The 22489-nt window shown below is 52.1% G+C and overlaps 1 protein-coding gene across 2 annotated transcripts in view; it reads right to left on the bottom strand.

Annotated features, from left to right (window-relative positions):
* Positions 1 to 406: 406 nt before the first annotated feature.
* SMAD6 (SMAD family member 6) overlaps positions 407 to 22489 on the bottom strand; it is a 78194-nt gene continuing 56111 nt past the window's right edge. Inside the window, exon 4 of one of the 2 annotated variants that reach the window (XM_019647360.1) lies at positions 407 to 1399. In XM_019647360.1, the coding sequence (XP_019502905.1) occupies positions 858 to 1399 (542 nt within the window). In that variant the 3' untranslated portion in view covers positions 407 to 857. The remainder of the gene's footprint in view (positions 1400 to 22489) is intronic. The other variant, XM_019647361.1, reaches the window with a different exon arrangement.

The raw sequence follows: 22489 nt of genomic DNA, 5'->3' as shown, positions 1-22489 counted from the left end.
CGCCGGCCATTTCTCCAGAGTGGTAAGAAATAGTCTCTTCTTCTAGCTTGTGTATAGCTTGGAGATGGGAGGCATGGACCTGAGTCTCCACCATCAGACTGAGAGCTTCTTCGGGACACAGCATGCGCCTCCCCCATCAGACTGGGAGAGCTCACCCTGGTTGGAGGGCCCATGCACACTCCCTCTTTCTCCCCATCCTGTGGACATACCACAGTCACAGACAGGAAGGAACAGCAGAACCTCCTGTGGCCTTAAGAGTAAACATATGTCCTTCCTCCCTTTTTAATTTTTTCCCTCTAATCTTTATCTGGTAAAGGACCAATCGAGTTACAGGATGCCTGATGGGTCAGACACTCACTGAAGCACTACATGTCCCTCTTTGTTAAAAGGAAGACAGTTTAAAAAAAAAAAAAAACATAATGCGAATACTTTATTATCAACGAGTGACTGGTATTAGCTTTTTGTCTGGGCATTAATATTTTTAAAACCATACACCAAACCCAGGTTTTTCCACCTAGCTCTGCTGTATCATTTTCTTTAAAAAACAAACAAAACAAAAAAACAAAGAAGAGGGAGGAGGAAAAGAAAGAAAATATATCTGTATTGAAAGAATTATAAGCCAAAGTGCGTCTTTCTTGTTTTGTCCATATACACACATTGCACCATACATAAATAATTACATTGTAAAAATGACTCCATAATTACAAGTATAATATATATTTCCATATAATATATAAAACTTTATATTAAATCTAGGTAGATGATATTTGAGGGGTTTTGTCCGTGGGGGCTGTGTCTCGACACTGGCCTCCCCTGGAGGTGGGGCAGATGGCGGGCCGCTGCTTCTGCGGCTGCCGCTATCTGTGGTTGTTGAGCAGAATCTCCAGCCAGCAGGGACAGGAGGTGATGAACTGCCGGGAGTAGCAGGGGCCCCAGCCCTTGGCGAAGCTGATGCGGACGCTGTTGGGGTCGTAGGGGCCGTCAGCCGCATCAGCCTCAGGCCCATGCTGGAGCAGGCCCGAGCGCTCAAAGTCGAACACCTTGATGGAGTAGCCAGGTGGCACCTTGCGCACAACGAGGGTGCGGCCGCCGGGCGCGTCCAGCGTCGGGGAGTTGACGAAGATGGGGTGCTCGCCCCGATTGTAGGCCCACACGCCGTCGGGCTCCTTGCTGAGTAGGATGCCGAAGCCTATCTTGCTGCGCGTCCGCCGCACTGACTCGCTGCGCTGCTCTAGGTTGAGCTGGCCCAGGCAGAAGCCGCTGCCCTGAGGTAGGTCGTAGAAGATGCTGACGGCCTGGTCGTACACCGCGTAGAGGCGGCCCACTCGTGTCCGGTGCTCCCAGTATGCCACGCTGCACCAGTGGCTCGGCTTGGTGGCATCCGGAGACATGCTGGCGTCTGGGGGGGCAAGCACAGGGCACAGGGTGTTTATTCTGGGTGGGGAGGCGGGTGGCAGAGGGGAACAGAAGTGGCACTGCTGCCTGGATGGTAGGGGTTGGGTGGTGTTTCTAGCAATCAACAGGCATGCCAGCACCTACTGTATGTCAGGTTAAACTCAGGAAATTTAACGTATAGCAGGACACCCTCCCACATACACACAAACACACACAAAAGAGAAAACAGAAGCTATGAGCCTACAGAGAAAGCAAGGCACCTACTGTGTGCTAGGTGCTCTGGGAACACAAACATGAACCACACCAGGCTCCTGGCAATAGAATTTCACAAACTAGCAGACTGACAAAAACCCACACACCCAAAGGAGGAACTAAACATTGAATGTCTACAACGCTCCAAGTGCTGTGCACTGCACTTCTTACTCTGCACCTGACCTCACTGGGTCTCCTGATCACATCACTCTGTGAGGAGGCCACCTTCTCTTCCTTTTACAGGAGGATCCAAGACTTGGCAAACACCAGCAGCCTACCAAAAGCCACACAGCTAGTGAGTGGCATGGATAGGATTTGAACCGGTCAGTCCACGCCTCCACCTGAACAGAGCCAGGTTAAGTAATCTATGAGGGGAAATAATTGCCACTCGAGGGGACTTAGGCATAGGAAGGTGGGGTGGGGTAGGGGAGTTGGCCTCAGGATCCCTTCCAGCCTGGAGTCATGGCTGCCCAACTGCTCCCAGCATTGGCCTTGAGCTTTGTGCTGACTCCCCTACCCCGTGCCCCTCGAGTTGGCTCTTGGCAGGAAGTACAGGTTTTCACCAGAGCTGCAGCCACCTCTGTGAGCCAGAGAAGCTGAAGGTCTCTAATGCTGAAGAAAATCGCTCCTCAAGGGACTCAGAGTTTGCCGGCTCTCACGGTTGTGTGCTGCACCTCTCTAAGCCTCAGTTTCCCCACAGGCAGCAAAGGGGTGGCCTAGAGGATGACTGGAATCCCTTTTCACTCCAGCTTGGGGCATCTCTGTGTGTCTGGATGAATTTAACAATTTTTGGAGACCAGACCTGAGACCACAGACAGGCTGGGGTCTGTCTTGAAGGGCAGCCCCATGCTCACTGCCCTCATGTGGGGACAGCTTCTCAGATTCTGAAGCCTTTGGACATCTGCTCTTTCCTTTGAGCTCACAGCTCTGAGAAGCAGGTGAGCACTCATGACTGCCCAGCCAGGTGCCATGTTCTCACACAGGCCTTGACTGGGGCTTTTGCACAGACGGAGAATTCTGCTGGAGGCCTGATGAGAACACAGCAAGCAAGGCACTTTATGGCTCCTATTCTCTAAGAGAAACTGATCAAAGTCCAACCAAACCTGAGGGGAAAAACACTGCTAACAACTTCATGCAGGAGCCTGGGTGAGGTCAGCTCTGTCTGCCTTCAGCTTAACACCACTTAGAAGCCCCAGAGCAGCAGGGTGACAGGCCCCCCTGCCTAGACACCTAGCAGGAAACTGTCTGTGTGAGGGACCGCCTGTGGGCTGCCGGCTCTGCTGTGGCTTTGCGCTGGGCACAGCCCCAAAGCGCATGCCCCTTACCCTATGCCTGGCTTTAGGTCCCAGCCACAGGTCCCCAGACCAGCTCCTGAGGATGTATCATTTTGCCTCACAGTCTCCATCCAGGGCCTACTACTCTCTGTTCTCCCTGACGTGCCCCTTAGCCAGTGGGCCGAGAGACAGCTCGATCAGGTGGTGGGTGACCAAACTGCAGGCACTAGACCAGTCCCAGCCTGTGGGCGGCCAGGAACCCCAAGCCATTGCCCCTCTTTCCATCCATCCATCTGGCACTGGTCTGGGAGTTCCCAAGAGCCAGGAAAGTAGCACTATCCCAGCCTAGCCATAAAACTCCAGGACCAACCTTCTCACCAGGCAAAGAGAACTCCTGTAATGCTCTCAGTACAGAGAGGTGGGGAGCAAAGAAGCTGTGCCTGGAGAATGCTGGGCAACAGGACAGGCGACAGGCAGCCCTGAGTACCTTGCATGAATGAGTTAGGTGGCTTCTTCACAACAGCCTTGGTTCACCTTATTTCACAGGTGCAGAAACTTGAGGCCCAGGGAGGTGCCCTAGCTGGTCGAGGGTACACAGTAGTGAGTGCTGGAGCCAGCATCAGTGCCAGGCCATGCTCCAGAGGGGAGCGCTTCTCCATACTTCGGGAAGACACCCCCCCCCCAAATCCACGCACAGAGCTGGTCCCTTCCCTTCTCTAAGCCTCTATCTGTAACCATGACTGCTCTCCTGGTCTGTGAGTCCTAGAGGTGCTTACCCACAAGCTGGTGAGTCATTCCCACCTTGCAAATGGAAGACCTTTACTCTCTGAGGACTCACTGCAGTGTCACCATGTGAGCTATTACTGCTATGCCCTTTTCACAGATAAGCTTCATAGAAGGCCACCCAGTCTTAAAGTGGCAGCTCTGCCCCAGGATATAGCCACTCCATTGTGGGGGTGGGGTGAGGGTAATGGGACTGGGGTAGAGGAGTACTTCCTCTCCCCAGCTCCCATGAGGTATGTATGTATGTATGTATGTATGTATGTATGTATGTATGTATTTTTGAATTTTTTATTGGGGAACAGTGTGTTTCTCCAGGACCCATCATTTTCAAGTCAAGTCGTTGTGTCAATCTAGTTGTGGAGGGCGCAGCTTCAGCGGCCCATGCGGGGATCTAAACGGCAATGTTGGTGTTATGAGCACTGCGCTCTAACCACCTGAGCTAACCACCCGCCCCTTCCATAAGGCTTTTAATCCAAGGTCAGGTAGGGCTTCCTGTCCCCCTCCTCTCACCCTGGCCAAGCCAAATGCCCCCTCATCATCTACCCACCCCCCCCAATCAAGACCTGTGCCCCCAGCCTTCTCTCAGTGCCCCTCATGGGGATGTTAGCCTGTGCTTGGGGATGAGCCCCAAAGGGCTGTCCTAGGGCCCTGCCTACCCCAGCTGTCTGGCTCAGGGACACTGCCTGGGCCAGGCCTCACCTCTTGCGGCCTCTTAGGTTGAGCAGACTGGGTAACACCTCATCAGGCCTGGGCTCCTGGCCAAGCCTTCCAAATTCCAGGAGATGGACTGCTGCCCCAGAAAAGCCCTCTCTGACCCCTCCCTCCTGCGCGCCTGCAGCCTTAAATGCAGCCTCTCCCTTGGCCTGAGCAGGTGTCTGTGCTGTTGGTCAGTGCCCCTGGCAGGCTAGGCCCTCGAGTAAGGAGAGGCGTGTCTCAGTCCTCTCTCTCTGTCCCAAGGCTGCCTGTATCCCTAGGGTGCTCTCGGAACACGGTAAAAGGGAAGGAGGAAGGAACTAAAATACATCCCAAGTGCTGGCACACCGTCCTCACCCCCATCCCCATCGGAATCCTGCCTAGCAGGTGGGACCGATGGCCTCAGGCCTGAGGGGACGGTGGGCAAGGATTTAGGTCTCAGGCCTGATCCCCAGAGCAAGCCAGCAGCTGAGCCATCACCATGCTCTGGGGGCCTCCCCACCCTCATCCAGCTCTCAGGGTCTCAGGACTCCAGAGCTTGAGGGACCTCCCTAACAGCACCTCGTCCAGGGAGCTCCAACACTTTGGGCTTTCGCAAACCAATGCACTGTTTAACAGGGGTTGGGAATGTCACAGGGTTACCACTGTTTATTGTCATGTACGGACTTATTGAAACCCCCAAACCATCTACTATCACTAGCACAAAAGAAAGTGTAATTTGACACTAACAAAATTACCAAAAAAATGTGTAATTTGATAGGGTAACAGAACCAGAAATTTAAAAGTTCATACATTTAAAGAAATTTCCTGATTTCTTTCATCATGGACCAATGAAAACTTAGTCCTGAGACTGGCCTGTGGGAACCACCAATTGAGTCCAATGTCCTTGTGCCCCAGAGGGAGCCCTGGGTGTACAGGATGACTCACCCAAGGACACACGGTAGTGGGTGGCAGAATGGGGACCAGAACTTGAGACCTCAGAATTCTAATCTAATGCTTGTCACATGATCTACAAGTTTCAGAGCTGAGACAGACCTAAGGCTCTCACCACTAACTGGACGTGTGGCCGTGGACAAGCCGCTGAATGTCCTCAGCCTCAGTTTCCCCATTTGTGCCATGGGGCCTATTCACACCTGAGTGCCTCACTTACACAGCCCATCTTTGGGTTTTCTGGAAATTCTGGCAGCAGATCATCTGGGTACAGAAAGAAGCAGCTGTCTGTTTACTGGTTCCAGCATTGGCCTGACCCTTCTAAGGTCAGGGCTCCTTAGGGATGTTGGGGGCCATGACCCAGGGTCACCATCATGCGAGGTTACCATAGGGCAGTGGACAGCAATGCCCTTTGCAAACTGTAAAGCACTTTATGAAATGTTAAGGTTCAGCTCCTAGCCTGGTACCTGTGGTGAAAGAGGTGTTCAGTAAGGGAAGGAATGAAGAATGAAGCAACGAATAACTGAATGTCTAGACAGCGGTTCTCAACCTTCCTAATGCCGCGACCCCTTAATACAGTTTCTCATGTTGTGGTGACCCCCAACCATAAAATTATTTTCGTTGCTACTCTATAACTGTAATTTTGCTACTGTTATGAATCGTAATGTAAATATCTTTTTGTTTTCCGATGGTCTTAGGCGACCCCTGTGAAAGGGTCGTTCGACCCCCAAAGGGGTCACGACCCACAGGTTGAGAACCGCTGGTCTAGAACAGACAAGTACTGCTGTGGCACTATGTACACACACATGTGCATATGTGTATCTGAATCTCTTGCAGTGTCTGACACACGCTGACATGCTGTCTGCACGTGAGAAGGCAGGCACCCCAAAACCCAGGTCCCCTCTGCACGTCCCACAGTGGCAGAGCCCCACTCCACCCACCATGCCTCTCTGTCTGCAGCCTGAGCTGCCACTCAGGGTGTGAGGGGACAGTCTCTTGCAGATCTTTTTCTCCCTGTGGCTCCAAGGCTGTGGTCCCGCCATCAGCCTAATTAGGAACCAGCTCCTTAATTGCAAATAAATGCCCGCGAGTCAGACCCGAGTGAACAACATCAAAGATGACCGCGCTCTGACCGAAACTCCTGCTCACTACCCCCTGCTTGGGGCCTGGCCTAGTTCCCAGCCAGACTCTGGGTTGCGGCTGGGAAGGTTTTGGGGGGAGGAGGGGAGGAGAGACGCAGTCTGGCGCTGATCTGGCAGGAGTCCTGCAGCCAGGTGTCTTTCCTTCTGGCCCTGATCAGGCCACTCACCTCCCATCTCCTGGCCTTAGTCTTCTCATCTGAGCAATGAGCTCTAAATTTCTGTGATTTAGTGAATGTTCATAGCAGCTCTACTCATAATCACCGAATCTTGGAAAACCGCCCATGTGTCCATCAACAGGAGAACGGATGTTATAGACTGAATGTTTGTGTACTCTTCAGATGTTACATGTTGAAATCCTAACCCCCAATGTGATGGTATTAGGAGAGGCGGGGCCTTTGAGAGGTGATTAGGTCATGAGGGTAGAACCCTCATGGATGGGATTAGTGCCCTTATAAAAGAGACCCCAGAGAGCTCTCTAACCCTTCCTGCATGTCAGGACACGGCAGGGTAATGGCATCTATAAACTAGAAATGGGCTCTCACTGGACACCAAATCTGCTGGCACCTTGACCTTGGACTTCCCAGCCTCCAGAGAAACAAATGTGTTGTTTAATCCACCTAGTCTATGGCATTGTGTTATAGTAGCCCAAATGGACCAAGATAATGGATAAACAAAAACAAGGTACATCCATACTATGGAACACGACTCATCAATAAAAAGGAACACACTACTAAAACACACAACAACCACGTACATCATGCTGAATGAAAGAAGCCTGGGCTGCCAAGAGGCCCACAGAAGATATGTTGTTTGTTTCCATTTTATATAAAATTCTTGAGTAGATAAAACTAACCTACGGTGATGGAAATCAAAACAGGCATCACCTCTGGGGAGTGGGGAGGACTGGCAAGGGGCACGAGGGAACTTTCTGGGCAATGGCAATGTTTGATATCTTAATTGGTATAATGGGAACTCAGGTGTACACACTGTCAAAAATCATGACCTATATACTTAAGAGCTGTGCGTTTCACTTTAAGTATGAGGCCTTGAAGGAAATAAAACGGAAAAAAGGAGGAACGTGCTGCCAGGCCAGGTCCCTGTGGCTGTCCTGGAGTGGCCTCAGCGGGGCTCAGTGGTGACCCAGGGGACTGCCCCAGTGTTTCCAGGCCCCGCAGGGGTGGCTGGCCTCCTGGTGGTGCCCACATTCCTGCCACCAGAGGGAGGTGGATGCCTGTGGTGGGCTGGAGGAGACAGGCCCACAATAGGTGTTCTCCCAGGCAATGGAGCCAGGCCCTCCAATGGTTGGCATTCCTTCCTCTTGGCCTCTCTGCCCAGGGAGGGTGCTGTGAACCCAACGTGTAATTTTGTGGGGGTGCTGGGCACCAAAGAGGCCAACTGCAGTCTGGGGGAGGAAGGGAGAGCTTAAATCCCAAGAAAAGCCTTTAGCTTCTTCGAATCAGCAGTTTTCTGTCAAAACAAAGGACAGGAACGTTCCTGTGTGCTCCCCCGTGGGCTGCACGCTCCAAAAGCCTGAGCACACGCAATGCAGCTTGTTTTCCTCGTGATTCCCCCCTTTCCATTTGGCCAGACTGCCGTGGCCTCAGCCGTCCTGTGAAGGGGACCGGAGATATGCCCAGATTAAAAGTCTCCGCTCCCTTAGACACTAAGGGATCTGGAAGTGAAGGCTCAGAGCATTTGCAGGAGGCTGGCCCAGAGTCCTCCTGGTCCCAGGGGCCTGGCCAAGCCACCTGTGCTCCTACGTGTTCAAAGCCTCTGCTGTTGCTTCACACCCCCTTGGGCCACAGCAGCCTCCCTGCCTCTCCTAGGGCTAGATGGAAAGCATGGGGCACATCTCAGTGAGCAAGAAGTTAAGGGCAGGCAGACCCAGCCCCCACTGAGAGCTGGGAAAGGAGACTCAGAGGCCCAGAGAGGTTAAGTGACTTGCCCAGGGTCACCCAGCAAATTGGTGGCAGAATCGGAGAGGAGCCCGGGGCTGGCTTTTCTAATCCCCTTTTCAACAGGGCCACACTGGGGCCTCTGGCCTGCCTGGAAAATGCCTTTCTTCTGTCCCATGTCATTCCTGTGGCTTCAAGTTCCAGTCCAACCGGCAGCTTTTTCATCTGCGGCTCCCAGGCCTGGGAGTAATTATGTAGCCCTGCGTCTGGTTAACCTAACACCTCTTTAAAAGCCTTGTTTGCCCATTAGATAAGTAGTTTTTGTTATCAAACTTAAGGGGGGGAAAAGGAGTTTCCACTTAACCTTCCTTTGTCATGTTAAGCTGCAGAAACGGCTCCAGGTTTTGCAGCAAGTCCAGAGATGCAGCATTAATTAGAGGCTCTTTTTTTTCCCCTTTGTTAAGGAGGGGGAGAACAACCCTTTATCCACTGGGCTGGGGCAGTAAAAGCAGAGAAGGAATGTGCACGGGCCATGTTAATGGTCAACAGCTTAGACTGAGCCTCTCTGCTGAACTCTTTCCAAAAGCAGAGCCCAGCTGACAGGAGTTTCCTCTTATTCGCTCCCACCCCCCCCTTCCCCAGCCCCCACCTCAGCTCCAGCACCTTTGGCTCCTAGAGGAAGCCTGGCTTCCAAGAGGAAGTTCCTAATCGGTCATTACATCACGGGCGGTCTGGCCACCACCAAGGCCTGCCCAGGGTCCACCTCACAGGTTCTGTTGGCCGCTGGTCTCTGAGGCCAAGGACTGTGCTTACCAGACAGACCATCAGCTACTCTGCTGGGGGAATAACCCCCAAGACAGGGAGTGGACAGGAACGCAAAGAGAGAACGATAGAGAGGAAACGCTCAGTCCATGTGGCCGAAATTCACAATTTTGCAGATGCAAAAAGTGAGGCCCCAAGAGCTAAAAAGTGACTTGCCAAGGTCAAAGCGGAAATTAGCCATATGGTGAGGACTGGTCAGTTGTCTCCTGCACAGGGCTGGCTTAAGAGCATGGGCCCAGGAGCAAATCTGCCTGCATATGAATCTCAGCTCTGCCACTCACCAGCTGTGAAATCTTAGGCAAGGGACTTTACTCCCCTGAACCTCAGTTTCCTAATCTGTAAAATGGGGATGCAATCGGTGCTTTACTCCATCGCGCTGTTGGGATTAATTTCAAGTGTGTCTAATAATGCCTGGTTCAAAATAAGCACTCCTTAAGTGACAGCTATTATTATTTTTACTAATATTACTACCACCGTACAGCCTTACCTCTATGTTATCTGTATAAATTACTTACTAGATTGACTCAGCCTGTATAGTTTCCTAAGGGTATTCATATTAGGTAATAGTATCTGCAAAGGTTGTTTGCGCCAGTGGAGCTGAGAATCAAGGGGAAATCATAATAAGAGCAGCAGTGGTAGTGATAACAACAAAACAAACCAGCCAATAATAATAATAATAATAATAATAATAATAATAATAATAATAATAATAAAAATCAGCCAGCATTTAGTGAGCCTTTACCAAATGGCAGGCAGCGTATGAAGCACTTGACATGCACTATCTTGACATACTGGTTAATCCTCTGAGTCATTCCCGTTTTAAGACACAGGAGCTGAGGCCTGAAAGTCAGGCAGCGAGCATGTCCACAGTGCTCAGCTAGGAAGTTACAAAGTCAGGATTCAATTTCACATCTAGCTAAGCTTAGGAATGGGACTCGGCATTACTCTCACGGGTGCAACCTGTGGGCTACACAGCGCCAGAGGGCTGCAGGGTGAGGGCGCAGGGGCTGCGCTATAATTGCCCAGCCATGTCCACTCCATGCCAGAATGTGGAGGCTCTGTAAAGACCGGACATTAAAAGGGGTCCTTGGATGTGGCAATGTAGGGGCCACTGCCTCAGTACATGCTGCCCACCTTCCAGGGAGGGCAGTGGGGATTTCAAATAGTGTGCCTTATCACAGCTATGGATGGACCCCTACGCAGCCCTGTGAACACATACCTTTTTGGTTTTTTGGTTTCTCCCACTCACTCCCACCACCCCTCCAAAACACAATGATCCTTTTCTAGATGTGCTGCAATAACGAACCGTGATCTTGGGACAGGGCTGCTACCTCTGGCTGAGATGCTGGAGGGTGGGAGGTGCTGGGTGGTCTGAGCTCATCATCAGCTCTCCCTTCCAAACCCCCCATGTCTAGGAGGTGGCATCATCCTTCTGAGGGCAACCCCCAAGTTGGAGGCCACACGGCAGGGCAGCGTGGGAATCCCTACTGGCTAGCCTGACTCCGAGCCCACCCTCTCTCTACCAGGCCCTTTGTGCGGCCTCCTCTGCTTCCTAGGCTATTTGGGTGAGTCCTCAGAGCCCCTGGCCTAGAAGGGCTTAGGAAGAACACGGGTATAAGGATGGTCCGTGGCCGCCCGGCTGAGCCGTAATGGCCGTTCTCTAGGGAGAGACCTGCTGGGCCCTGCAGGGAGGCCTTTCTTTCAGCCTTGGCACCCTGACCCCGGCCTGCTCAGCCCCATGTCTCCAATGGAACAAAGTGGCAGCCTGGGCCAAGGTGGGTAAGGTTTCCATTCTTTTATCTCATGTAGTATTCAAACAAATCCTGAAAAGATAAACTCATCTTGCAACCTGACATAAAACAAGCTTTTGCCCAGGCTCTAATATACAGGCCGGCTCAGAGTCTCTTCCGCACACAGTTTCCTCAGGGCCGACTGTACCGGTGGGCAGGGGGGACCCACCAGAGGAAGAAACCCAGGGTTCTGCTTCCATTAGCACTCATCTCGCCCTGCTGCCCTGGCAAGGTTGTTCCAGGTGTCCTGGGCCCAGGGAGCAGTGGCTGGTCTCCCTCGGCCTCAGCTGCTCCCTTCCTAACAACACTCGCAGGCAGTTGCAGCTTCAAAGAGCTACACCGAGGCTGCCATCAGCCTGATCTGCCCCATCAGCCTCCCCACCAGAAACACTGGCGTGCCTGCCCAGCCAGCCCTCCAGAAGGAAACCCGACAGCCTGAGGCAGAAAGAACAAGACCCCAGGAAGCAGGGCCAGGAAACCCCTCAGCTCTCTGGCAGGGAGGTGAGCTGGGTGGGAGAATTCTGGATCCTGTGCCCTGGGAGGGGATAGTGATGACTATCTGCCGAGGGGAAGAGACAGCAGTAAGCAGCTTATAAAATCAGCCCACATTTTTGAGAAGGAACCAGTTTCTGCAACAAAAGCCTCTGAACTTTGCTCCCATTCCAAGTCCTCTTTTGTTTTATCACAAAGTCAGACTCAGTCTGTTTGTTTGTTTTCTTACCCAGAGAGTCCCCCTGGGGTGGGAAAGCCTGGCTTTTCAGATTGGCCCTGGAAAGATTCTAAAACAACACTATTTGTGCAAGATGATGCAACTGGGTACCTGGCTCCCAGGGAAAGAGGTGGTCAGTGTGAGGAGAGAAGGGGCCCCCCGAGCCTCCCTGCACGCAGGTCTGCACTGCTAATGACCCATTTCTTGAATTCACAGACAACCCTGGCCCCTCGCTGATCCTCGGGGTTCTCGTCTTAGCTGAGTCTGGGTTTTCATCTTAGGCTTTAGGTGCCAACATTTGCTGATTCAACCCAACCTTGACTTCCCTCTTGACTCTGAGACCAGAGAACAAAACCGGCCCTTTAGGGGTTCGGATGGGGACAGCCTGGGCACGCATCAGGGGGGCAGGGGTGCGGATCTGTGCCCTGCAGGTTCCCAGAGCTGGGAGAATTCGGGGTACCTCCATTTTTCTTTTATTTCCCAAATACAACTTGAGTTTTATTGGCAAGCCTCCTGCCTCAGACTTCTACTTGGACCTGAAACTAAGCCATAAACGCAAAGTACCTCAAAACTGCCCTCAATCAGCCTGTCTTAACTCTCAGGGGCAAGGAACCCACACTGGTGCACAAACATCCCAGAGGGTGACCAGGTGAGCCCCCTCCCTAGCCCCCAGCTGGGCCCCTCAAATCCCTGGCCTCACCATCTCCTGCTATCGGGGTCCCTTAGCTCTCTGTGTCTTGAACAACTCCACTCTGTGTGTACTTTGTCCATCTCACTCTCTTTTGATCTGGAAGGCTCCCTGAGAGCACAGGTAGCAGAGACATGTGAACTGGTGCAAATCCTAATGGCTGTTACTATGGGCAGGTGACTAGATCTCGGAGTATCAGAACCAGCTACTAATTTGGGGTCCCAATGCAAAATGGAAATGCAGGGCTCCTTGTTCAAAACTTATTCAGAATTTGAATGGTGGAAGCAGAGCATGAAATTGAGCAGAGGCCCGTTCTGAGCAGGGGCCTGAGCGAGGTACACGCTGCGCACCCATGAGGCTGGGCCTGCTCCGCGCTGTTTTCCTCCCGCTTCACACCGGAGGGGTGGCGGGGGTTAGGGAAGGGCCTGAAACAGTAACTGGCACTGAAGGCATATGCGTGTCCTCCCCTGTTCCCCAATGTTTTCAGAGTCCTGCTCAACTGTCAAGACCCCGACGTTACCTCCTTTGCGAAGCCTTCCCCAGTCCCTGGGTCTGAGCCTCCTCTGTGACACTCTAAATAATGTTGTCATGGGGGGGGGGGGGGCGTGTGTCTCCACCCCATCCACCTGTGAGCAGGCTGGCCTAGGATTAGGCTGTACTCACCTCTGCCCCTCCTCTCCTGGGACCTGGCACTGTGCCACTAGACAAGGGTGCTTTCAACAGTGGGGTGTTGATGGAATTTTACATTTGAGAACCCGGAGGGCAGCTGGGAAACCGTCAGGTTTGCCCTGGGTCTGAAAAAGGCGCAGCAACAGTGCTTTTCCTGTTTAACAGATGACACCACTGATGCTCGGAAGCCAGGACCTTGAGGTAGGGAGAGAGAAGCAACGTGCCTACTTGCTGATGCTCATGCTGCAGCCTGGCCAGTGGGGCCAGGTGAGCTTACTAGTGTAAGGCTTGTTTCAGCGGCTCATAAAAAACCACCTAAAGCCTACAGTCATCTCATCAGGCAGTGGGGGTGGGCGGATTTAATTTCTCTGGCTTGCTACGTCTATGAGGGTGAAGGGAACAGGGAGCATGGTTCTGAATGGGAAAGTCAAAGAATGGTGTGTGTGGGAGGGCGGGGAGGGGGCACTGGTTTTCTTACTAGCAAAGCTCTCAAAAATCAGCCTCATGGAACACCAGCCTGTTGTTATTTACCAAGGAGACAGTGTCATGTGACCTTTGTAAGTCAAATACTCCTACCTGGCAACGGGGGTGGACTTCATTTCTCTGGCTTGCTCAGTCCATGAGGGTGAAGGGAACAGGGAGTACTTTGGGATAAATACCCCCAAATTAGAGTCCCAGAGGTGAGGGCATTCCGTTTTAAAATAATCCTTGCAATAAATCCTTTCCTTTAAAATATCCTTTTATAATCCAAAGGCACATAATCCAGGCCTCTTTAGCGAATGCAGAGTCCCTACATACTTGATCTTCTTAAAGGAAGGGTTGCCTGATCATTCTTACGTATTTCTGGAACAAACAGGAGTGCTTTATAATAAGCAAAAAAGCTAATATTGACTGGAGAGATCATTAAGCCACAATCAAACACTAATATTTGCTGTAAAGAACGCAGCAACATGAGATTTAAATGTTCCCTGCAAAATTGTTGCAAAATGACCCACCAGCTTGGCAGAAGGTCGCCCCTGCGACCCAGTCTCCTGTTTGTGGCTGTGCTACTGTGCACAGTGGAAGCAGCTAGAGCTGCTCAGTGCCATTCTTGCCCAAGTTCCAAGATGCCTGGAAAGGGATGGCACATTTGCCCTGGAGTGGGAGGTGCAGAGGAAGGACGGAGCCAGGCAGTCCATTCATACCATCAGGCCAGCAGGTGGGCACAGTCCCACAGACCTGGGCCCCATGCCTCAACCCCAAGTCCAAGACCGGTTTCCGAAGCAGGAGGCGGCCAAGCTTGGTTCCCACAGCACCTCGAGCCCAAGCCAAGAAGCTGGTCCAGTCACCATCAAACCGTGGGATGCTGTTTTTAACTGGGGAGGGTTCTCCAGTTCTCGAAGTCCATTCATAAATGACCCTGTTTTAGGTTATGGTATATAAAGCTCAGAGAGGCTGGGCGACTGCCCCATGGTCCACAGGGTTAACAAAGAAGCAGGAGCAGGGGCCCATCTATGTCTTCTGACATAGAAGATGCTCCTTCCACTCTCACGGCCTCCTCCCAAGCATCTTGGGAAGGTGAGCCATCACCTCAGTAACAGCTTCCTGCTTCTCGAAGTAATTCGTTAGCCCGTGTCTGGATACACTTGGGCACACACTGCATGAACTCGAGTCAGTGACACAATAATGTGAGTGATGGTCACAACAGCCAACTGTGCTTCTATTCGCTCTTCTATTCCCAAGGCTAACCGTTCAGCAACGAGGGGCATATGGCTTGTTTCCCATTATCCAGTTCATAATCCCTGATTGCTTCTAGAAAAGACAAGGGGCCCAGGAAGACACCTGGGCTGAACCCACTTATGGCAATGCCCAAGTGCCTTCTAGAACTGCGTCCCTCCCCGGAGGGCTGTTTGCAGCCACAGGGCCTCATGTGATAGAGGGGGAAAGGAGTGCGTTCCCCGATTCACCGTGGAGCCCGAAGGGGGGTTTGGGGTGAAGGGGCTCTTGGGGACGGGGGTTGAATAACTGTGTCTTCCCGCGCAAGCCGCACACCTGGCATGCATGGGCCTGGCAAACACAGCAGAGATTTGCTAAGTAATGACCCTGCTTAGAGTTGCTGCAGAGCCCTTTCCAGTCATTCTGTGGAAATCCAGCTGCTGCTGAGCACCTACTGTCCACATGCCTCACCTCACTTAACAATCCTAGGAGCCAAGTCAAATCCTACAGAAGGAAATGGAGGCTAAGGAGGTTAAGCCCCCCCAGTTCACACAGCCAATTAGCCAGAATTTGCACCGACGGCAGCCAGACTCCATACCCTGTCTTCCTTCCACGCCTCCTTGCAGAGCGTGTCCTGGTTGGCACGCAACTTCTACTCTATACCTAGTTCCAACAGGCGGTCAGTGCAGGCCCCACTCTCCCTGCTTTCTCCCATCCCACACCTCCGCCTCCCACGGGTGTGACTCGCGCCTCCTCCACTGAGGCTGGCGCCTGCCATGCTGCCCCCACCCCTTCCTCCTCCCTTCCCCGTGGGCACAAATGGCCCTGCAGGCCGCCAGTCTGCATTCCTGGAGCACATGCCCAAGTTGGGCCCACTAAGGAGGATCCCAAGTAATTCAGCCCATAAATCATGGCCATTGTGAATTTCCCTTTTAGCCACAGGCAAAGTCAAACTTTTCCTTCCCCCACTCTAGTTAACCACTCTTTGTTCACTGTATCTCTCACAGCTCCGCCTGGCTGGGGGCCAGCTCTCAATTATTAATTAATCTGGGAGGCACAGGTTGCATTCCTGGCCACCTAACCACTTCCTCCTCTGTGGGGAACTCACAGGCCAGGCCCTTTTGGTTACATCAAGCGTCTCACAGCATCCCAGGCCTAGCTTGTGGCCATAGCTGCAAGAAAGGACCCTTAAAACCAGAGTTTAAAATAACTGCAGAAAACCCAAAAGCCCAGAAGCCCCTTTTCCCAACTACACCCCACAGCACCAATCCAAGCTGTGTGCCACCATCATAAAACCACAACGTGCCTCAGTGTCTCGTCAGTGAAATAGGGATACGCTCCCCCAATATGCAAGGCGTGTGTGTGTGTGTGTGTGTGTGTGTGTGTGTGTGTGTGTGTGTGTGTAGGAAAGGTGCTGCCTCTCACTTTATCTGTTCACTTTATCCTCACTGGATGAAGAAAATGACGACAGCTAGCGGGGCCGAGGAGGGGGAAGTAGGAGACGCTCGAGTTCAGGTTTATTAAAGTCATTCAGTGCCTTTAGGGGTGGTGAGGAAGAGGATGGAAGTGTGAGCCCCCCTCTTTGTCTGGGTCAAGTCTTTGGGAGGCCTTTCCATGGACAAACACCCCAAGAAATGTGGGAATCAACAGGACAAGGCGACCAACCTTGGTGTGAAATGTAGCCCCCATGACAGTGAGAGCCGCCTGTGAAATCAGAGCACAGTTCTCCTAACATCCGAACCCTTAGGCTAAGTCAGATCTTTAATTCCCAGTTAGAAATAATGCCATTGATGCCAGTGCTAGCTGGATGAAACGTCAAAGGTAAGCCGCAGACCGGTGTAGGGCAAAAATGACAGCAGGGAACATACCGGATTATAAAAAAGCATAAACATTTGCTGTTGCTGGAAATTTCCATCAAGCATCCTTTGGTCGTCTTCCGCCTTTCCTCCTTCCTCTACTGGCCCCACACACTCCCCACAGTAAGTCAGCCTCACCCAGTGTCCAGTGAGTCAGTCATGCCCCCAGGACTCAACACCTTAGAGTATAGTCCAGGAAAGATCTTAGCAATCTCATGCTTTATTTACTCCACAACATGTCTGCTTTTCATCTGATAGGACAAACGACTTCTCCCCCAAGTCTTCATATAACATTGACTCTGGGAAGGGACACTTCAGGCTTCCCTTATCCTAAGCACTGAGGCTTTTGGATAAAGCACGCATACTGCCAAGATAAATTTTTGTGCACATACAATAAAGTACCATTAATTAGGACTCATAAATCCCAAGTTTGTAATAATTCCGAAAGCAGCTGGGTTGAAGTTAAAAAAAAAAAGTTTCGATAAACAAATGCAAAATATAAATAAGGTTCAAGAGAACTGTTTATCCTACTAGCACTGTATAAACAACTGGCATACCAATTACAAATCGCTCTTATCTGTTCACTAAAGCAGATCTCCAAATGACCTCTAACAGGAAACATTATCCGGTTAGCATCACAGTCTATGGTATTTGAAAATCACAAAACTTGGTTTCTTACACAGTATTCTTTCCAATCACCCACCCAATTCACCTGAACTGGTGAGGAGTCTCTGAGTGGTCAGTGTTCCCTTTCAGTGTATCTGGAAAGGACGTCACCTGGATGGCTGAAACTCCAGTGTCCCCAAGACCCCCAGATCCTTCAGTGGCCGCCCAGGAAAGAGTGGTAGCGCATGGCACATCAACATGCTACCCAGCTATCTCCACGCCCACCTTAAAAAAAACAGTGTTTCCCAGGAGACCCAGCCAACTGCAGCAGGTGAACCCAAGATGTTTATGGCCTCCTTGGTGATTCACAAATTAGCCAGGCCCCATGCTTTCTCCCAGGGAGGAAGAGATACTTTCAACTCCAGGGCATCCATAAGATTTTTGGAGGAGCAGGCAAGGTGAGGGGCCCACAGATACACATGGGGAGTGTGGGGTGGCGGGAAGAGGTCCTGCGGTGAGGCTGGGAAGCCAACCACCAAGCTGAGAGGGTGTGTTGGTCCTGGCCTGTGAGGGGCAGACTGCAAGGCCCCAGAGGGGTGGGCAGCGGGCCAAGCTGGAAATACCGAGGGCTCCTCCAGCTCGAGGAGACGGCTCTGCCAAGTTGGGGAGGCGGCACTGACAGGGGAATGGCAGGTTCCGGCCAGGCGGATCCCCAAGGCCACCGAGTCAGGAGCAACCGCCTGAGTCTCTGGGCACGTGGGGGCTGGAGCTGTGCCAGGGAGACCCAGAGCCGCCAGTCTCCCCAGGGTGGCTCTGTCCTGGCCCTACCCCGCAGTGCCCCCAGCCTAACCCCTGAGGAATGCAGAGCCCCTCCGAGTGGTACTGACCTTGCGCAGGGAGTCGGGCCCTGCCTCCAGGCCAGAAGAGGGTTCTCCCTCCACCTTCCATCTCCTGGTTTTGGAGGTGCTCGGCAGAGCCCCCCGAGACCACAGCCTACTTGAGGCCTGCTGCTACTGCCCTGGTGGGCATGGCATTTCAGGCATCTTCTGCATTACCAAGAGACTGGGAGCACGCTCTGGGTGATAGACCCAGCCTCAGAAATGCTCCCAAGGCGAGCAGGACCTCTCCGCTGTGTCCCTTGGGGGAGAGTCATCTTTTGAGGCAGGGAAGGCAGGTGTCCTGGAGAATGCTTTCTCTCCCTCCCCTACCAACTCCTTTGCACCTCCCACTTGGGCTTAAAAAATTACTATCAGGTAAAACCAACAAAAACACTGAGGCTGGGGCTTGCCACATACATGCATCCTACCACCAGATGGACGCTCAGACACCATGAATTCTGCAGCTGACCCGCGGTTTGATTAAATGGATCTTCTCCATATATAAGGAATCTGAGCATCCGCTTGGCTCAACTCTCTCCCTCCTCAAGGCGTTTACCATAAAACAGGCAGACTGACTCACTTATTTATAAAGACCCACCAAGAACCACATCCTAGCAGGTCATTCACTTCAGGGTCTAACCATCGACCTTCCCGAAGCGCCCCCTCCTGATGGCTCCCTCCCAGCTGCGAGAACTACTCTGCCCCAGCCTCGACCATGTGGGGCTCCACCCTGAAACCCTGAAAGCAAATTCCCTGAAGGGAAAGAGCGGGTAGGATGTTTTCAAGAACCACTCATTGTGGGTTTGGGGTCCAGCCAACAGACGTGCCACTGAGATGCTCGAGGAGAACATTTGCTTAGGAGGCACCTCTTGCATGCTCGCTAAGCGCCTACTGTGTGCAAGGATGACCAGCACAGGTTTCCTGGAGGAGTTAGTTAATCCCGTGGCGAGGGATGTGCTGGAGGCTGAAGTCAGGAGAAAGTAACGGAGATGTCAAAGGAAATCAGACAGACTCTTGTTTTTGTAAACACCATTCCTTCTGGTCAGTTCCAAGTTATTTAGTGGGCTATCCACACATATTTTCTCCCTCAAACCAAAATAGTCCTCCCTAAGACTTCCACTCTGAGGGGAAGAAAGGAAACAGCATAAACATTCTTTGCAGCTGGCCTATAGATGGTCACGAGCCCGGGCCTGTGGCTAACTGCAAGTCTGTGGACAGCCCCGCTCCCTGTGAGTTCGGAGGGACATTTCCCGACTCTCAATTCAAAACGGACTCTGTCACCTGGGGAATCCACCCACCACCCGCAGTGGGTCATGTGAATGTCTCAGAGTTGGGACGGTGGGAGGGGGGGTGTCACTCTTGGATTGGTAGAAACTCTGAAAATTATAGGGTGCTGTGGAACAGACTAACAGCAACATCATGTTTATTTCCAAGAGAAACTTGGAGGAAGTTAGGGAAATCTAAAGGATTCTTGGGAAATCGCTAAATGTCAGGGCTAGGGATCACTCAGCCCCACCTCCTCCCTTTATGAGAGAGGAAACTGAGGCTTAGAGAGCAGAAGTCACTTGCCAGAGCTTAGGCAGCGGGGCCAGGCCTCATGGCTCAGACTCCTGTCTCAGAGGGATGACTCGGTCCTTGATACCACGGGGCTCAAGGAACAAATAATCCTGATGAGTCCAGCCAACATGAATTATTTTTGCAAAAGGGTCTGTTTGTTTGTTCTTGTGGGTAGCAAGGAGAGAGTCCTTCCTCCATCGCTGTCGGAACAACTCCCGGCCTCCGCCTGAGAAGTGACCCGCCCAGGCTGGCCGGCACCACCACAGACTCTCAGGCAAAGGATGTGCGTTGCAAAAATGGGGCAAAGTTTCCTATTCTGAAGATAACATTGTAAGACACAGGAAGTCTGCGAGCAGAGCCTGTGTTTCCAGAAGGTCTCTGCACACCCATTTGCAACCACTTCCATTGTACAGGGTTTCTGTCGAGTTGAGGCTGGGGGATGGGGAGAGAGAAATGGGGGACAGTGCTGGGAAGGGGCGGCAGCCACAGCCCAGATGAGAAAGTCCAGAGAGGGCTTTCCAGTACCCCAGGCTCACTGGGCCTCCTGCAACACAGACCCATCTCCGAGACCCGGCTTCTTCAACAGAAAGATAAAAGGGTTAAAAAAGCCAGTGATTCCCCTGCTTGGGGCCCTCGAGTCCAGATTCCCAGGCCCCACCCCTGGAGATTCTGATTCATGGGTCCTGGGTGGAGCCCAGGAGTCTCTGTTTTTAACAAGATTTAAGAGGCCCCTTTTCTGGCTCTGATATGCCCCGGTCCCACGAGTGGAGAGTTCAACAGCCTGGCACACTAACGAAAGAGTTGGCTTCCTCGAGGGAGGCATGACAGGGGAAGGAAGGAGACCAAACCAAATCGACTTCCTAGCATGAGACGGACGTGGCAGTCCCCGCGCCAGGCCAGGAGACCGGCAGGGAAGGCGACAATCTGGAGCCACTGCAGATGGCCCTGACTCAGTGTGTCTGGGTGTGATTGAGGACAGGCCCTTGGGTCAATGTGCACCTCTGCATGGAATCAAGAACCTCAGTTCAAATCCCAACTCTGCCACTTTCTTACTGTGTGTCTGGGAAGAATGGCCTTAGCCTCTCTGGGCCTTGGCTTCTCCATCTGTGGAATAGGATCAGAAGCACCCATAACAAAGAACTGTTGGATGGGGTACCACTCTGCTAACAGCTGTCATGTCCTGCAAGCTCACCATAGAACAGGAACCTCTAGCTCCCACAACAACCCAGTTGGACAGTATTAACTGCCCCATTTTACAGGTGAGAAGGAAACCTGAGGCCTTCTGACCAAGCCAAGCTTACCCACTGGTAAAGGGGTGGTGCCGGGGTTCTCAAACATTCGGTCCGACCTCCCTGTTCCTGGTGGGTGTGCAGCACTTAGGAAGGCTCCCCACTGATGCTGCCTTCCTTCCATAGGCCTACGCTGCATAAAGCACTGTCCTGCTGGGGTGCCAGGGGACCCGACACACCTCTGCCCTCCGAGCTCCAAGTCCAGGGGGAAAAAGGACACAACTACAAAAGGGCATTACAAATGAGGGGCAGCGAGGCAAGGAAGAGCCGCCACCAAATCCATCTAGGGCAGCGGTTCTCAACCTTTCACAGGGGTCGCCTAAGACGATCGGAAAACACATATTTTCGATGGTCTTAGGAACCGAGACACCTGTGCTCCTCTATCTGTCTCCAGGCCCACATGCAGATATGCCCACATACGAGTACCCGGCGACCCCTGTGAAAGGGTCGCTCGACCCCCAAAGGGGTCGCGACCCACAGGTTGAGAACCCCTGATCTAGGAGAAGGGCATGGCTGAGTGCCATTACGGAGGGGGTGGGAGGGATGGGGATGAAAAGTGGCTCCAGGAACAGCCTCAGCAAAGACACAACAGCAAAAGAAGACAAGGCGAAAACAGTCTCCTGTGGCCAGATCACAAAACACGGAAGGGTTCGTGGAAAAAGAAGAGGCTACAGGGACAGCTGAGTGGCTCAGTTGGTTAAGAGTGCGAGCTCTGAGCAACAGGGTCACCGTTTTGATTCTCACATGGGCCAGTGAGCTGCACCCGAGCTGAGCTGCCAACAGGTGGCTCAGCTGGTGAGAGCATATGCTCCTAACAAGGTTTCCGGTTCGACACCCTCATGGGATGGTGGGCTACGCCCCCTGCAACTAAGATTGAAGGACAACAACTTGACTTGGCACTGATGGGTCCTAGAAAAAACACAATGTTCCATTCCCCAATTCCCCAACAAAATCTTTTTAAAAAAAAAGAGTCTACAGAGGTTGGCTGTGGCCAGACCATACAAGGCCTTGGCTATCTGACTGCAGCTGAGCACTTGTGCTATGTTGTGGACAGAGGAGCCACAGAAAGATGGTGGGCAAAGGAGGTCAGGGCCTAACCAGTTCGCCACCAGTTTCATGGGTGCATACCCCATACCCCAACTGACCCTTTGCTCATTAAGGGTGGGGACCCTGACTACAATTGGGTGTGATTAATACTAGAAGACAGGTGGATCTTAGGAGTGGAAACTCCAGAACAAAGTACTCAACACTGAAGATACAGATTTCTCCCCCTGATCTTTATTTGTCAAGCCCAGTTAAAGATAGACAGATTCCTGTAGTTAAAAACAAAACCCAAGGGGTGACCAAGGACCTGACACAGTTCAGTGGGACAAGCATCTATAAATACCAGGGGTGCCAAAAACATGTATACAAGTGGACACTTTGGTCAGCACTGCTCAAGCAGTAGTTCATAATCAGAAGTGTCTGGACACTGATGGTAACCACTTTGAGCACCTCTTGTAATTGCAGAAGTCAAATGTGACTTGTATTCATCTTTTGTTATTGGTATATATTGAGTATTACAAT

Source organism: Hipposideros armiger, unplaced genomic scaffold (genome assembly GCF_001890085.2).
Source record: "Hipposideros armiger isolate ML-2016 unplaced genomic scaffold, ASM189008v1 scaffold_110, whole genome shotgun sequence".
Classification (NCBI taxonomy): Eukaryota; Metazoa; Chordata; class Mammalia; order Chiroptera; family Hipposideridae; genus Hipposideros; species Hipposideros armiger.
Note: the sequence above shows the minus strand (reverse complement) of the source record. Positions and strands in the feature narration are given on the sequence as shown.